At 37.2% G+C, this 18,254-nt stretch overlaps 1 protein-coding gene across 1 annotated transcript in view; it reads left to right on the forward strand.

Moving 5' to 3' along the window:
* The window catches only part of LOC131694087 (cAMP-dependent protein kinase catalytic subunit PRKX), a 215,859-nt gene that overhangs the window by 23,156 nt on the left and 174,449 nt on the right, over positions 1-18,254 (forward strand). The window contains exon 2 of the mRNA XM_058982463.1: positions 13,867-14,603. Within this exon, the coding sequence (XP_058838446.1) occupies positions 14,347-14,603 (257 nt within the window). The 5' untranslated portion in view covers positions 13,867-14,346. The remainder of the gene's footprint in view (positions 1-13,866; positions 14,604-18,254) is intronic.

Raw genomic sequence — 18,254 nt, forward strand, 5'->3', positions numbered from 1 at the left:
GACGAGCCCTGTCTTGGGACTATCCTAAATTTGGAATTTGGCTCCCGAAGATGACAATATACCAGATGATTTTTGGCAGCCCTCCGCGATCATTCACACACACCTACACCCGCGATCTCCCAAGCACGAAAGTACCCCGTTGATAGAATCATCCTGATAGCATTCACAAATCTACAAACGCGAACCTACAGGCGCCCGTACTCGCGCAGTCACGAGGCGATCACGGTCGGAAGTCTACCCCATAGCCGCACGGCTACAGAAACGAAACTATACACGCGAAGCTGCATATACGCCACGCGACAAAACTAAGTCCACGCGCTCGAATACGCAACCACAAAAACTTCTGAGTCCCTCGTTATGATAGACAGGGGAGAACATACAACCGCGATCGTCCTCGCACCAATAATCTTTTCTTTTCTCGGCATGTTTTGATTCCTTTTATTAATATATCTCTATACTATACCGTATCTATAATCATGTATATACAAACATACAAACGCTCGTGGCTTTCGCGATAACACAAACCTGGTCACAAACGCGAACATGCAAGTGCAATCATCTACACCTACTTACAACCGCGATTTCGCCAACATTGAAACACCCCAGTAGTTAAGTAAAAGTTGTAGCACCTATAAACTTACAAAAGCGGTCTCAAGCATTAACCCACCACTCACGCGATCATGAAACGGTCATGTCCGGAAGTCTCCTACCTCGGTCCTAGTAACCGCGCCTTCGGCTGAACCAATCAAAAAATGACGCTCATATTCACTGGATAACACGTGCCATGGCGACATAACCGGGAGCCTAGTGATATGGGGAAACTGACTCTTATCTACCTTCTACCATACAGTAAAAATTAAGCATCAGATTCACGGTCCGCGTGATCATGCAATACACGCCGCATAATTATAAAATTGAATTTTGTACACGCAAAGACACACACGCGATAAACACGTTAACATACAAATGCTTGAGCCCTTCGTGACCATCCACGGCACCTACACCCGCAATCTCACAAACATGATAACATCCCGGTGATAAGGTGAATATCAGTGCCTCTAAATTTTTAAATGCAGTCTCAAGTGTGAACCTAAAAACTCCCGCGCTCGCGCGACCATGGATGGGTTGCTTCCGGAAGTCTCTATTTATGGTAGCAGCAGAATACGTCCATGCCTTCAATTAGACCAATTAAAAAAGAAAGCTTTCATATCCACTGGACAACACGTTCATGGCTACCGGGAACTCTAGTTATATGGGGTAACTCGCTCCCTGTCAGAATGTGAATTGTACACCGAAAGCTAAATATCAGAATGACGGTCCGCGCGACCATCCAAGAACGCACGCGAATGTGTGAATGGCTACACGATTACAAAATCGAATTTATACACGCGAAGTCACATGCACGCGACAATTACGTTAACATACGAACGCTTAAATCCTTCACGATCAAACACGCACACCTACGCCCGCGATCGCAAAAACTTGATAACACACCGGTAATAAGGTGAACGTTTTAGTACTTACGAAATTTCAAACGCGGTCTCAAATGCGAACCTACCAATGTCCGTGTTCGCCCGATCATGAAACGGTCACGACCGGAAATCATTACCATCCGTCCTAGCAACACAAGGATTGTTAAAAAAATAAAACTCATATCTACTAGACAACACCTTCCATGAGACATCACCGGGAAATCTGATGATATGGAAGATCTCACTCTTTTCTAGCATTTGAACCATGCACCCAAAAATTAAGTATAAGATTTACGGTCCGCGCGCGATCATCCAAGAACATACGCGAATATTCGAAAGTCAAACGGTTATGAAACAGACATTCTTCACATACATATTAGCACACGTGACATACATACGCACACGCGATCGAAAACATTAACGTGCCAATGCTCGAGCCCTTCGCGATGAAACACGCGATTGCGAAGTCCCTAAGCCCGCACATATCTGAAGCGTACAATGAATATCACATTCCGAATCACGGCCCGCTACAATTGGTTTTAGTGGGTGCCATTGCCTGTCTCGACTACAATTGTAGTGTGTGATTCTGACGGGGAGCCCTTCCGAAAGAGCTCTACAGCTCCAGTAGGACAACTCTCGAAAAAATCAGACTAGTTTTTCAGCCATTTATTACATTCGTTTCATCCAAAAGATGAATTTGACGTAAATTAATTTACTCTATTAATTTTAAAACTGTTTTAATGCGGCTTAATTTTTTATTTTAATCATTGAATTCATTGTTTTTTTTCTTCTTGTTTTCAATTTACCAATTCTTTTTGTATAGTTTATCTTATTCATTTTATTGATTTAGTATTTTTATCGATAGTATTTATTTTATGTTTTATTCAGTTTATTTTATTTATATTCTTATTTTTTTAGTTTTATAAATTTTTTGATCTTAGTAGTTTAATTATTTTATTTACTTTATTTATTTAATTCATTTCATTAATTTAATTCATTTTAGTAATTTTGAAACTGTTTTGATATCGTCCAATTTTTGATTCATGTTATTCGTTTCATTTATATTAATACTTCTACTTAATTCAAGAGTTTGATCATTTTTTAATTTTTTTATTTAATTAATTTTGTAAATTTGTTTGTTTTATTGTTTTTTTTTATAGTTTTTGCCTTTCTCATATAGAAAGGTTATGCAATCACTCTGAAAAACGTCAATCTAATCCCGACCCGGAGGGCCGAGTGTCATATCCCATTCGACTCAGTTCGTCGAGATCGGAAAAAGTCTGTATGTGTGTGTATGTGTGTGTGTATGTGTGTGTATGTGTGTGTCTGTGTGTGTATGTGCGTATGTGTCAAATAATGTCACTCATTTTTCTCAGAGATGGCTGGACCGATTTGCCCAAACTTAGTCTCAAATGAAAGGTGCTTCCCATCGGCTGCTATTGAATTTTGGATCGATCGGAATTCTGGTTCCGGAATTACGGGTTTAAGAGTGCGGCCACACAGAAATTTATCATATAAACTAAGGGAAAAATTAAAAAAATGGAATTTTTATTTTTGATGCTAAATGTCTTCAAGGTGCATAAAACGTCGAGATTTGATGCAAACTCGAAAAAAATTTGACGACTATTCACTTTTTTTGGATTTTGGCACATTTTTGCCTTTCTCATATAGAAAGGTTATGCAATCTCTCTGAAAAACGTCAACCTAATCCCGGCCCAAAAGGAGGGCCAAATTTTTTTTTTGACTCGCGTAAGGTTTCTGGATTTTAACAGGGGCGTAGTTGATGGTTTAAGGAAAGGGGTTACATCCCCCCCCCCCTCTACCGTTCACTCCCCTCCCTTAAAAATCTCTTTAAATCACCCCTCAGCCCTCATACCCCTCCCCTTCAACCCCATCATCTTTAAACCACCACTATATCACAAAGCATACCAATTTAAGCTGGGGAGTCGTTCGTTCATGGATCTTTCGCCCTCCTCATATACCCACCCCCGCATGACAAAATGCAGATGCAGATAACATTGATCTAATACTGGTTAGGCTAATGAAGTACGATATTTTTTTGTTTCAAGTGTTTCACCGTCGACACGTAGCTCATCAAGTTCGTGGCTGGCAAGCCATTGTGTATAAATGCAAAGTGTACTAAGAATGTAATGCACATTTCCACAACTATGTTGAACATAAAAAGTCTCCGTGCTATAGTTTAGAGAAATGAGAAAGGCTCAATTGCACCGCTAGGTGGATTAAAACAGGTTTTTTCAGTTCAGCCTAACTACTTTGCATGAGCTCTGCAAACTAATGAATGATCCAACACTAATATGTGTAAGAAATGTCTCATCTCACTGTTAGGTGGATTAAGTCAGTTTTTACAAGAAAACATACGTTTTTCCAAACTTGGTGGTGGGCAGCTATTTTCGTCCGTGTCCCTTATCACCAATTTTCATACAGTGATTCATCAGCAGTGCTATCTTTGAAAATGAACCACCTTGGTCATGCAACTAATTTTTTCCGATCTTTTTTTAAATGCAAATAATTAAGCAATCTTCATTTCGTCATACTCTGAATTGCAAATATTTTGTCGTATGTAATTTTAAATGTACTTTCATTGGATGGCATTGTAAGGGAACACGTATCTGCCGGTTGATGCCAATCGAGCTGACATTTCTTTAGACTGAGCAACCTAATTTATTTATTTGTTTAGTGTTTATTTGATCAACTAGGAAACGAATCCACTGTGTCATTAATGCGTGTGGGAAATACGCATGGTCTTGTTTGAGTGAATGACTTTTGAACTATGTATGAGGGTGGAGAATTGATAATTCGCAAGATCAATTTAAATCCAATTACTAATTTGCGGCAATCGTTTCAGGCCGAGGAAAAAATGTTTCATGGTCATATTTAATGCTTTACTTTTAGTCCATTAACTCTTTAGTCAATTAATTTTCTGTTTCGCGTCTTCATTGTAATATCGGAACGTTTACTCGAACGAGGTGAAAAATTTCAAGTTATGGGATCTCAATATGCTTGTGATTATACCAATAAGGACTATTTATAAATTCTGCCACGCTGTTAGGAGGAAGAGATATGACTAATTGTGACATAAATGGGAGGGGATCACGTCATGTGCTTTGACGCAATCGGCCGTTTTACGCACGATTGCGCCATGTATATAGGAAATTCCATAGAACATGACCACTTTTACGAGTAGCGACATAAAAGTGCTACTACAAAATGAAGGAAAAACTAAAAGAATTTGATTCGTATTAGACCAAGGGGAAAAATAACGTGGTAATATGACAGATAGTTAAATGTTAAATGAGAGTTGAATGTTCCACCATACCACTTTTAAACTCATTGTTTACGGTCCATTTTACATTGTCGACAACACTCCCGACAGCCGGCTGTCCGGAACTCAAGTTGTTTTCGATGAAACAATCTCGATAAACGATTAGCCAGAGTTTAAACGCCTAGAAGATTTACGTATCCTACACGGGTACAAATCCGTTCCTCTAAATGAGAAAACTGACTCATGATTTTCGGAATATAGTGTTTTTTCATGTTATGAAAATACACCATGAATTATGTGCATCATATCATGAACTATTTGTTTGTAACGCAGTATATGCGTTACTCTTGTTTCATCGACGAGTATGATTTCAGGCGTTTTAATGACGGTTATGATTCCAGGTATCATGAATTAAATTTCTGAAAACAAACTTTTTTATTGAAATTGAAAATAAGTTAAATGATAATCATTCCAATCATAATTCTACAAAAATTGGTAAAATTAAAAATCTCTCTTTTACTATTATTAGGACAACTATGATCAGTGCGAATCCTACTGGCAATATTCCCCCAACGAACAACTTTTGAGATCAACTTTAACTCCTGCACCACCAGAATAAGATTGAAATAATCCGAATGTTGTTGCTATTTTTGCTCCGTTGACTGGTTCAGAAACTTATGGTTTATTTCCTATTAGGTATGCGATATTTTTTACTTCAAAATAATACAAAACACCGCAATTTTTAAACCAAATATGTCATTTTTCTGTAAATAACGGCTCCGAATTCACGATGATTTGCCCATGTTCAAAACATGCTTACTAGTGAGCTTCTTCAAAACAGGATAATAATGGTCGTTATATTAGATAGTCAAAAAAAGCTTTAAGGGTCATTGTAATATAAAATGAGCATGGGATTTCTAATGCCCTGAACAACTTTTTTCAACCAAGTATTCGCCGTTTTGTTCGACTACCTTACTAACTTCTCAAAATAAATGTTCGACTATTATAAATGATGGGATTCCTGATCAAAGTATTGCCTTAAGTGCGTTTTGAAGTTATTTATGGAGATTTTTTTGTCGAGTGTATTGTTACGAACGAAACAAACGATAATCTGATGGCACTGTATCCGGGCTATAAGCAGGATACAACAGTTCTTCCCAACTAAAGTCCTTCAATTCGTCACGGGTAGTGATTAAAAAATGATTGCCCATAAATAACTGCAAAATTAACTCTTAAATCATATTTTTCCCAGGAACAAAATTTTTTTAGATGGGGCATATTTTTTGTCTAATAGAAGCAAAAATCTAATCGAACAAAATGGTGATTGTATGTTGAAGTTTTCTAGAAATTAAAACATCTGTGTTCGTTTAGTATGAGGAAATCGTTGAAACTTTTTTGACTACCTAATAGTATAACTGTGCCTAAAAATCAACTTAGTAGCCTGGAATGCACAACTCGTTTCAATTACATTCTCTTATATTTTTGTTTAAAAACCAATTGTAGTCATTAGACTCCGTCTGCATTTGTTCAATTTAACTCATTCAATATGATGTCCTGAAGGAAAACAGGTAAATGATTGCCCCTAAATAACGGCAACCAGGCTCTCTCGTGACAAAAATTGACGGTATGTGTTACGCATGTAGCAGCCATGATTAGTAATCATGGGAGTACTTGTTATAGTTCATGATGGGCGTCTTTTTCATCATGATATGATGAACTATTATCATGATTTCTAAAGATGACAAAATTTTTGGTTTCATGATTTATAATTCATGAAAACGGCAAAGGATTTGTTTCCGTGTACAGTCAATAAACTATTCGAACATGCACGAAAATATATTCTCAGTCGCATCGCTTGCTTGAAGCGAATCCTGACTAACAACCCACCCACTACCCAATCCGTGGTACTTATGGGAGTTTCACTGAGTCGGGGCCTTCCGTTAAGTAAGTACCACATCAACACTTCCTTGCTCATCCCAAGTTACGGTAAAGATGGTCGTGGCCCGCAATGGCGGCTCTCAAGCGAAACTCTCGCTTGGACTGGATCAATTGTTATTCCCAAACAATGCTCCTCAAGTAGTCTGGCTGGAAATGAGAGTCATCAGTCTGCAATCTATGAAGTGTACCGTGCTTACGCAACGCAACGCAAAAACATACGTTTTTCTAAACTTTATCCATCCTTTTTAACAGAATTGACGTTTTCGATGTATTTTCCCACTGTGTACTGCAGTGCAGAATTAAAAAAAAATCGAAATATTTTGCATTGGTCCAACATATACGGTTTTGAGAATGATATACCAAAAAATGGAAAGCGACAAAAATATCTAAATGTTCAAATTTTCAATTCTGCCGCAACGCCTTTTATTTATATCCCGAGCGTACTAAAAACTTGAATTGCGTATTTCTCGAAACAACAATTTTTGGCTTGCCGGAAATGTAACTCGAATAAATTATTTTTGATAGTTTTGTAATTTTCACAGTAGGATGTATATGCAAATTTGGTTTCTGCAGCGACGTTCACAGAATTTTATTTCTTGGTTGCTAAATTTTTAATAAAAGATTTTAAGTCGATTTCCACGACGTTTTCAGCGTTGTTTTTACTCAGAAGTGCTCCATTTCACGAAAAATTAAAATTTCGATAACTGTTACGTACGTCGCTTGCTATTGTTAGAAGATATCGAAAAAACTTGGTTTTTGGCGTTAGATAAAAAAATACGGGAGATACATTTCCGGTCGTGAACTCCTTTCAAAGTATGCGTCAGCGGGAAATGCTGATCTAGCAATAAAATTACATGCATTTTTTTTCGTGCACAACTTACATTATAAATACCCTATTACAGTAATGTTTCGATTATATCACTATGCGTTTATATCAATACTCGTTTATATTACCCTCGATTATATCACGGTTTTATCTCGATTATGTCACGCTTTTTGAAAAACAGACGAGGCACATTACGTTTTGATCCAATTAAGCCACATGTTGTGTCCTGGCACTTTTAGGATTTTTTTACAATTGATTTGTTTATTTACATGTAGGGTAATGAGCCTTTTATTAGGTTTCGGACTATTTCGTTAAGGGTTTATATATGATGAGGTCGGTCAAAAAGTCGAACTTTTTTATCCTTTTATCTTAAAGTATAGATTCTTAAGAAAGTATCTGAAATTTTTATAGAGGTCTAAGTAGCAGAAGCAAAGTTATAGCGCTGCTCATCTTGTTACTTTAAGTGAATGGAGGGCGCGGCGCGAAACTTTAAACGTGAATAATCTCGAAATCATGTTGCAATGACTAGGATTGCCGAAAAATCTTTCGGCCGATTTCAATTTTAGTTTTAAATTTAAATTCCTTAACGGACCGTCTGGAGGGATCGTCTGGTGTAGCAGGTAAACAAATTGACTTCTTTTTAAATTGTTAGTTATCCGCAGGAAAATCTAACAAAATAATGAGAAAAACAAAATACGCAAGATATGGGGTTTGTATGCCTATAATGGACCCTTTGCGTATAATGGACCACTGACGCTTTTTTGTCAATTATTCCTCATCAATAACTGTTTTTAACGTATACTGTTGGTTACAAGACAGCTTTAAGACTTAGACAGAAATTAGAATGTGTTTTTTCACCATAATTCTATACAAAATTGATATTTGCACTCAATTTCAATCCAGTGCAGCTGGCACAGGGTTTGTAAGTAAATGTTTTACTATTATAAAAAGGATAGTTAGCTCTGATGTAAATAAACTACGTATGGAAAAGTTATTGTTTTACTGGTTAATACCTAACACTAACACAATCTTTTTGCGATGTAGATCTAATAAACTAAGTCAATTTAAAATCTATATTGAAATTATGGAGGTCCATTGTGGGAACAAGTGAAACTAGGTATCTGCGCATTATGAACCCCTGACACATTAATATAACTAGAAACTTGTAATAGCAACTAATAGAATTAAAAAGAGATATCAACATTCTGAGGATTCAATATAAGTTTGATTGAAACCATCATGTTGAAAATTTTGCAGGATTCACAAAATTTGTGGTTCCTATACCAATCAATAGACAAAAACTAATAACAGTAGGTACAAATACATGAAGGCTGCCATGCAAAAGTTCATTCGAGCGACTAGAACCATGTTCTGTCAAAAAAAAGCCCGATAGCCCGAAAAGATTACTTAATAACCACGAAAAATTAAATTCTGGAGTAATACTTTAGCAAGTTCGTCGTGCACGGGGTTGCAGAATGATTGCAATTTATTCACTAATATCCTTCTATCGAAAAGTAATAGAATAATATATATTGATTTAGAAAAAAAAAGGTGGTGTTAAAAGTTCAAGATTTTACGGAATACTAAAATAAATATTTTAGTATTCCGTAAAATCTTGATTTTACGGAATACTAAAATAAATGCCGTAAAATGTAGCATTGATTACTGTTTCGAATAACTTTCTTGAAATCAACGAGCTGTAATTAATTTCATTTTCAAAGTAAGATAATATAGTTCGAAATCTTGTATATATTGCATATATCCAGGCAATTTCATGTCCATTATTGTTACGTCCCAAAATAAAACAGAACTAAAGATACAAAGTATTTTTATCGAACTTTTTCAGGAAAATAGTTGAAATTAAATAGTTGGGGATTAAATAATGTAAATCATGGGCCCTGTCAGCTAAAAATACTTACGGTTTCTTCAAAACGCTTCAGATATGCTATATATGAATGTACAAGCAATTGTATGAACTGATCAAAATGATGCAAGAAGTTGTGTCGTTTTTAATTTATATTTCGTATCTTAAAATATTATTAAATGACAAAATATTCGTTGTCTTTAGACACTGAACATGTTTAGAGCCGACTTGTTAATATTGCAAATGCTTTACTCCACTGTATTGTTGATGGATTGTCATAGTTCGACCACCAATCAATTCAGACAATTGCCAATTACAATTTTCGCAAACTTGTGTAAGACTTTCTATAATGCAGACCTCATCACCTTACTCATAAGCGTCATACAAATCACATCACTTGATATAAAAGCCATGTTCTCCTTTGAAATCAGCATCAGATCAATTAAAAATTTAATTCATTAGTCAAAGGTTTCGAGTGCCATTGAAATATTTAATGAAAGGAAAGAATAACAAAATTTTGTTATTTTTCATATTTTATATTTTTCTTGCAATGCTGTGCTAAAATTACTCTTGATATTACCAGAAAACTGAAAAAAATACAATTTTATGTATTAATTGTTGGATATGCGTATAATGGACCCGGGTCCATAATGCGCATATTCGACCCTGGGTCCATAATAGGAAAACGGGTCCATTATAGGGATATGAAAACCAGTTCGAAATATCGAATTTTACTAAAGTAATCAAGTTTAAATGCTTTAAATTTGCATTATATTGTTTGAAAAGCTTGGTATCATCAATTAATAGAATATTACATTAAAAGTACAACTGGATTTATCCAAATTCTTTGAAATTGTTAGCACCGTCTACTGCGGGGTCCATTACTAGCACATTAACCCTGGTAGGTATGCCGAGATATGCATTGTCTCTTGAATCGATGTGAATACTTTTCTTTTGAAAGGATAGCATCAACAATTGGAGATGGGACTATTTCTATGGATGTTGAAATAACGAGAACTGAATCGTAGTCTCTTAGAATACACTTATTTTAATAGTAAAGATATTTGTCCAAAACCTTAACGTGCCAGATTCCTTTAAGTTTAGTTTTGGATGGTTCAACAATTTTAAGAAACGGTACGGGATACGTAAAGGGAAGCTGTGTGGGGAAAAATATTCACTGATTCCATACCGTTTTACTCAATGCGTTGAACAAAGATGGCAGACGCTGCTCTAACCAACGGCTTCAAATGGGTAGTGTGATTATACAAGCATGGCAAGAATAGGCTCATTACCCTACTATGATATATTATTTTGACTAACTTTAACTTTTTATTACTTTTTGTTTATAGAAATACATGAGTTAATGCTTGAATGTAATTGTTTGTTTTGTTTTGAATATATCACGCTTCAAATATATCACGCTAAAATACAGACCGACCGTGATATAATCGAAACATTACTGTACAAGATCTCGATTCATCTCTTTATTTCGTCAAGAAAAATTCCCAAATTTGCCCAATTTTTCGTGCTCCATAATTGTGTAACCCCTTGAGCAACTAGCACAGAGGCTCTGGTTTGCTGAGAAGAACGAAAATGAGCTGTTGTTTTTATACTTTGGGAAGTAGTATTGCTCCATTTAGGAAGTAATATTTACTCTCTAAATGGAACAAAGGGATTAAACCAGTTTGTGCATCAGAGCGCAACACCTACCTTAGGTAAAGTTAGTGTATGTGTTTCGAACTCATCTCGTCAGTAACTAGCACCAACTTGGGCCATATATTGTAAGTATTAACCTTTTACACTTTTAAATAACACGAAATAAGTTAATATTGTGAAAATTCTGACTGCCGTGCAAACCTAACATTACAGCACCTACCCTACTGACACGGTCCAGGAGGGATGCATGTTAAATCTCTTGGAAGGGAAGTTGACGGTTCCATTGGGAAAGGTCATCTGATGAACGCGATGCGAATGAACGAGTATATGCGCGATTGAGTGTGAAGTTCGTGATTGAAAACTAAAACTGGCAGCAATGGCTTACAGTTGGATCACGTTCCAACACGGTCAAAACAATCCGCCCACACCTCGCTAATCGGGTGCTAAATTGCATTCTTCTCTTACGTCGGTAACCTTTTGCATAGACAAGTTTTTTTTTAAAGCTACACATTTATCATTGGCCAAGCTTATAATGGTATTTTGCGGGATACACAAACGACACTGCTGCGGGAAAAATAATGTTGCTCGATTTATCGTTTACGTCGAGGATCAGTAAACAATATTTTCAATGTTAACGTGGAGTGGGTGGGCAACAGTACCAGATATGGCTTCACTTAATTTCGAACGAATATTTGCCGGGTTCCTGGTACCGTCGTCTAGGAGTTGAACATTGTAAGATACATCTCACAAATATTCTTCAACTATGTTTGTATATTATTTTTGATTAATATTGACAGGTGCTCTTAAAATAATGGATTAGTTATATTTGAATTGAAAATACGTAAGTGCCGAAAGATGTAATAGATTTTGGATATATAATCCCATCAAAGAATACCTTTTGGGAGATTTTACTTTTTCATCTTGATCCTTCGATTCTAATTGTGCCAAAAGCGTCAGAATTAAATCAATTCAGTGCTAATCTTTTGCTTGTTTGCATGGTAACCAAAATAAAACCTCTTTGAAACGCGCAACGACACGGCGGCGTGAACAAAGCAGTACCACCGGTTGCTGCGACTGCAGATCGGTAAATTTTGCTCCATTATTGATGTGAGTTTGGGTGGGACGGAAGCCGAACCACTCCCACTTGTAGCTCTTATTGCGCCTACTAAAGGAAGCGACACCGTTTGATGTTAGGGGCCATGCATAAATGACGTAGCATTTTGGGGGGTAGGGAGGGAATACCAAATTTGTGACGAAGTGGGACGAGGGGGAGGGTAGGGTCGGAAGTTGTGCGACGTAGCATTAAGTACCCATTGTTTAAAGAAAACAATTTAATGATCCTCCATTCCCAAGAAAAATCAATTTAAATGCAAACAAGTTATTTTTGATGCGGTTTTTCATGAGGTAAATTTTACGATTCGCGAAATTACAAGTTCGCAAAAATACGAAAAAATTTTGTATGCGGATTTAACTTGCTACATTAGTTAGCTAATGTTGCTGACTAGTAGACTTAGTTTGGAAGCTGAATTAAATTTTCACTTCGGATTCAACCAAACAAAATTTATTAATTTAGATGAACGTATTGTTCTTAGAATCATTGGCAGCTGCACGATTGTAAACTGAGAGAACTTGTCTTCATGCTCCCCTTGACATATAAAATTCAAAACAAAACTATCAACACTATATTTGTCATGAAATTGGCTCATTTTGCACGCAATTTGCTGTTATAATGAAAATGTTGATAAAAACCGTCAAACATTTTGAAAGGACATGCGCTGGTGCACTGAGTGCATGCTGTTCTGAAAAGCTAGCGAATCGTCTTTGGGCACCGGAGGCTGCTCGTTGAGTGGGCCATATGCGCGACTTCCGGAGGGTTAAAAATAAATGAAAAACATATGCAATTTTTTTCATCACCCGGGCGCTTTGCATGGGACGAGGGGGAGGGGGTAGGTAAATGCTACGTTATTTACGAGGGGGAGGTTAGAATTTTGTGACCAAATGCTACGAAGGGGGAGGGAGGGGTCAAAAATTGCAGAAAAAAAGCTACGTCATTTGTGTTCGGCCCCTTAACATGTTTATTTCGGTGAACAGTTGAGTTGATTAGACTCGCGCGAAGTCTATGACTGACAACTGTTTTGGAAAGTTAAGCCGGATTACTTACAGCGTTAAATACTTTGATGTGGGATTGTATGACGCTACTTCCCGTAGTTGGAATATTGTTTGATTAAAATTTTCATTGAAATTATTGGATAAGAATTTTCGAAACTAACTTTAATCTGTTTTTGAATAAAAAATATATCTGAAAATACAAGATAATACACCTTGCGTAACATCTACGCATTTGCGCATCCGAGATGATCTTAATTTGAAATAAGTCCTAGTTGATGTAAACACAAGAAATACTACGAAGGAAACAACGCTATCAGAAGCCATTAATTTTGCAGGTCAACGTTACGTTCCTCAGCACATTTTTGTTCTGAAATATGACCCGTTTTCAGCTGATCCATCTGTAGTGCGCAGTGTGACAATTACATAGCTACTATAAATTACTGAATATTATCAAGGCATCATCCTGAGTGGTAACACTGAAAAAAGGGGAGACAGTATCGAAAAAATAAATAACCCAGCTCGGCTACTGGCGCGAAGAAAGTGTGCTTCCGAAACACCGCCAAGATTCAACAAAATTATCGAAAGTAATTAGAGTCTTAATTTAAGTGATTTATTGATTTTCTGCGTCTTCCGCTCGGCTTTTTTTCGCCTTCCACTGACCTGCGAAACCGATAATTGTATACTGACTTTTTCTTTATTTCTTTGCTCTCTTTGGCAGCTGTTCATCTTGCTACACAGATTGCTTACTGATGTTCGTTGTTGAAGATTACGCGTGATTTTCCTCTCTCTCCTGCTTGGATGATCAACGGCGCTCGGTGGCAACATCACCAGAGCATCACAGTCAGTGTGGTGACCAGCGGTGGGTAGTTCATGTGCCAAAATCGGTTTGAAGAGGAAGAAAGAAAAACGATCACAGCGTTAAAAAAAGATTTCCTTCCACCCGGTAAGCCCTCCGCTATCGGCCCCAGAGGCGGTATTGAGTGAGAGAACTTGCAAAAGTGGCAGAAAATTGCAAACGAAAGTGACCACTGTTGCTGGAACAAGGGTTAGGAAACGTAAAGCAAGAGGAGGCGGAGAAGTGGGACAGTGCAACTGGGTGAGAAAAAACGAAAAAAAAAAAATACAGTGAAAAGTGCAAGTATCAATCGTGACGGTTTCCGATACAAGCGAGGCCAACTCGGCAGAGCGGTGTGGAAAAATGTCCTCCTCGCCAATGCTGACCAGTTACACCTTGCGCATACGTAGTGACACCAGTCCGGTGACGGCTACGGCGACCATTTCGTCCGGTGCCGGTAACTGCACTAGTTTGCTCAAGAAGCTTAATCTTAACGACACTTCATCGGCCAGTACCAACTCGGGGGAATCTACGGATCCCCTGGAGTCGGATTTTAGTGCAGAAGAAGAAGAGGAAGAGGAGGAGGAGGAGGAGAAAGACGACGAGAAGGGAAGGTTCAGGTGAGTTTCAGCATACATTTTTTCCTTATATATTGCATTTCTTATTAACCGAATTTTTGTTTAATAATTTCAGACGGACTGTTAATGGTTTTTATTTTTTACATCTTCTAAACATATATAAAAATATTTGTTTTTGTTTTGTGAGCATCAGTCACGGTTTCCGCCATACCACTACTAAATCGATTTTCTGTACGTGAACTAGTTCACAACTTTATGAACATCATTCATAAAGCTAAAAGTTGAATCGTGATTTTATGCATAGCTTTTGGAAATCATATTTGGGATGATCCATAAATGACGTAGCATTTTTTGAGTGATTTTTAACACCCCCCTCCCCCATCGTAGCATTTCGTCACAAAATTCCATATACCCCCCCTGATAATTACGTAGCTTGACGGTAACCCTCACCCCCCTCGTTGTCCCCGTAAAAAATTTAAAAAAATGTTAGTTAGATGAAACGGGTAAGATTGTAGTGACATCAGGTCAACTCCTATTCACCTTTAAAAAAGCTACGTAGCATGACATGACCCCCTACCCCCCCTGTCGTCACACATTATCACAAAATACAAAACTCCCCCCTCCCCCATATAATGCTACGTCATTTATGGATGGTCCCTTTACTCGTGAACTATTTCACAAAACCCAGAATATTATTCATGAAACCTTTCAATCATCGTGAACTAGTTTATGATTCCAAAGATGATGGACACGATTCAATATCCGTGCTCGTGAAATAGTTCACAAATCATACTATATGAAATAATTTTTATATATTCGTGACTAGCTCATGATTCCTAGTATAATAGTCTAGAGTTACCATTCGTGCTCGTGCAATGATTCACAAAATCGAAAAATATTATTCATGTATACGTGAACTCATGTATGATTCCTAGTGCGTCGCTGTTGTGCTATCTTATGACAAACGCCATTTTGGGGTAAACTGAGTTAGATATGCCACATTACTTGTCTAAAAAATCTCTACAAAGTGGCGTTTACAGAATTTTGACATTCTGCTTGGTTACTTAGATATGACGAGAAACGTGCTGAGAAATTTGTAATTTTTTGCTTCAAAGTGTCTGGGGAATGGCTCAAATTATCTTGATGCATAATTTTTTTTTATATGTAAAACTATCTGAGAAATACAATGGCATAATCATTTTCAAAACAAAAATGCTCGTGTGAGAAAATGTGATAAAAATGCAATTTAAGTTTTAAACTGGAAATATAGCATATTTGGCAACACTGTAACCTAAAATAGCTATTTTTTCTAGATTCGCTAACTCATTTCCTTCAAAGTGCATCTCACCGATTGTTTATAGACCAAATGAAGCTAAAGATATGAATAAAAGTTAATAATTGATGATTTTTTTCTACGGAAAATTTTCCATGCACGAATATGACACGCCATACAAATTTTGTCATCAATACAAACCTATGACACGTGTGAGTGCGACTTTTGTTCACATTTATAGTAAAAGCTCGAAACATAGTAAACTGATCTCCGTAATATTTGAGACATTAATACAGAATAGATAGAAGCATCAATTGTCTTCTTTGAATTGTTTGTATCATTTATAAGTTTCAAGATATTCAATCTCAAACTTTGAAAATAGTTTTTCTCAAAATGTACAAAATGGCGCTTGTCATAAGATAGCACAACAGCGACGAGTGACTGTCCATTCGTGCTCTTGAAATGGTTAGCAAAGTTCATAGAAACGTGAACTGATTCATGATTTCTAACCTGATGTGCAGCTGCGGAATAGCTAACAAAATCAAAAAAATATCGTAAATTTAGTGTTCGTGAACTAGCTCATGATAAATGATCATTCGTGCTCTTGAAATGGTTCACAAAATCAAATAATATTATTCATGGATTTGTGAACTGGTTCCTAACTCGTAGAACACGATCTACCTTGAGGGCATTATTCATTATTGAATGAATGAATAGTCTGGAAAGAAAACAAAAACAGCGCTGAGTATGAGAAATATATTATAGAGCCACGAATGTTGTTCGTGGTGTAGTTCACAAAGTAAGATACAGCGAATCATTTACGGTTTTCTGACCCAAATCAAATTGTCACGTTACTCCGAGTACAAATCCGATAGTAATTAAATATGAACAGTAGTCACATTACTGCACGTGTCAAATTTGTACGTGAGCTCCAGAATAAAATATCATGGTAAAGTGCATACAAATTACCAAAAACGTGACTAAGATCCTGAAATCATGAACACAAATCATACTTCGTGTGACTAAAATATCACAATAACGTGAATAGAAATTACGGAAATCGTGACCTGGTCCTGAAATCATGAACATAAGTCACACTACTTAATCAGTAAAATTCATGAATCTCGTGAATAAAATATCACGAAAACGTGAATATAAATAACGAGTATGTTTTTTCGAGAGTTGTTCTACTGGAGCTGTAGATCTAGGTTCTCGGCGGGGCTTCGCTTCAGAATCACATACTACAATTGCAGACGAGACAGGCAATGGCGTCCACTAAAACACTGCTTAAAGCTATTGGTGCGGGTCATGGTTGTGATACACTTCGCGATCGCGTGTATCATCGCGAAGGCCTCGAGCATTTGTACGTTAACGTGTTCAATCGCGTGTGCGTTTGGATGTCGCATGTGCTAACGTGTATATAACTTCGCGTGTATAAATTCTATTTTATAACTGTGTGCCTTTCGCATATTCGTATGTTGTTGGATGACTGCGCGCGGACCGTGAATCTAATTTTTGATGTACGGCTCAGATGCTAGAAGAAAGTGAGATCTTCCATATCACTAGAGTTCCCGGTCATATCGCCATGGAAGATGTTGTCTAGTGGATATGAGTATTATGTTTTGATTGGTCCTACTGAATCTATGGACCTAAGTTGCTAGGACGGAATGTAATAGTTTCCGGACGTGACCGATTCATGATCGCGCGAACACGGACGTTTGTAGGTTCGCGTTTGAGCCAGCGTTTGAAACTTCGTTGGTGCGAAAACGTTCACCTTATCACCGGAATGCTATGTTTGCGAGATCGCGGGTGTAGGTGCCGTGGATGGTCGCGAAGGAATCAAGCATTTGTATGTTAACGTGTTTGTTACGTGTATGTGACTTCGCGTGTATAATTTCGATTTTATAATCATGTAGCGTGTATTCTTGAAGCGCGGACCGTAAATCTGATGTGGTCATGACACCATGGAACGTATTGTCTAGTGAATATGACCGTCACTTTTTTGATTGGTCTAACTGAAGGCATTAGTCTAGGCTGCTAGCACCGAGGTTAGACTTCCGGACGGGACTATATCATGATCGCGCGAGTGGTGGGTTAATGCTTGAGACCGCGTTTGGAAGTTTATAGGTGCTACGTTTACTTAACTACCGGAGTGTTTTCATGTTGGCGAAATTGCGGACGTAAGTATGTGTAGATGATTGCAATTGTATGGTCGTGTTTGTGACCATGTTTGTCTTATCGCGAAGGCCACGAGCGTTTTGCGTTTGTGACTATATGAGTATAGATAGAGTATAGAGATATACTAATAAAAGGAATCATAACTTGCCTAATAATGAAAAAAGGTGCAAAAAGCTTGATTGGAAGTGTATAAATTGACCGATGCTATATTGGTATACACGAGTAATGGAAAAGCCAACTAA

The sequence above is a fragment of the Topomyia yanbarensis genome, chromosome 3, assembly GCF_030247195.1.
Source record: "Topomyia yanbarensis strain Yona2022 chromosome 3, ASM3024719v1, whole genome shotgun sequence".
In the NCBI taxonomy this organism is placed as follows: domain Eukaryota; kingdom Metazoa; phylum Arthropoda; class Insecta; order Diptera; family Culicidae; genus Topomyia; species Topomyia yanbarensis.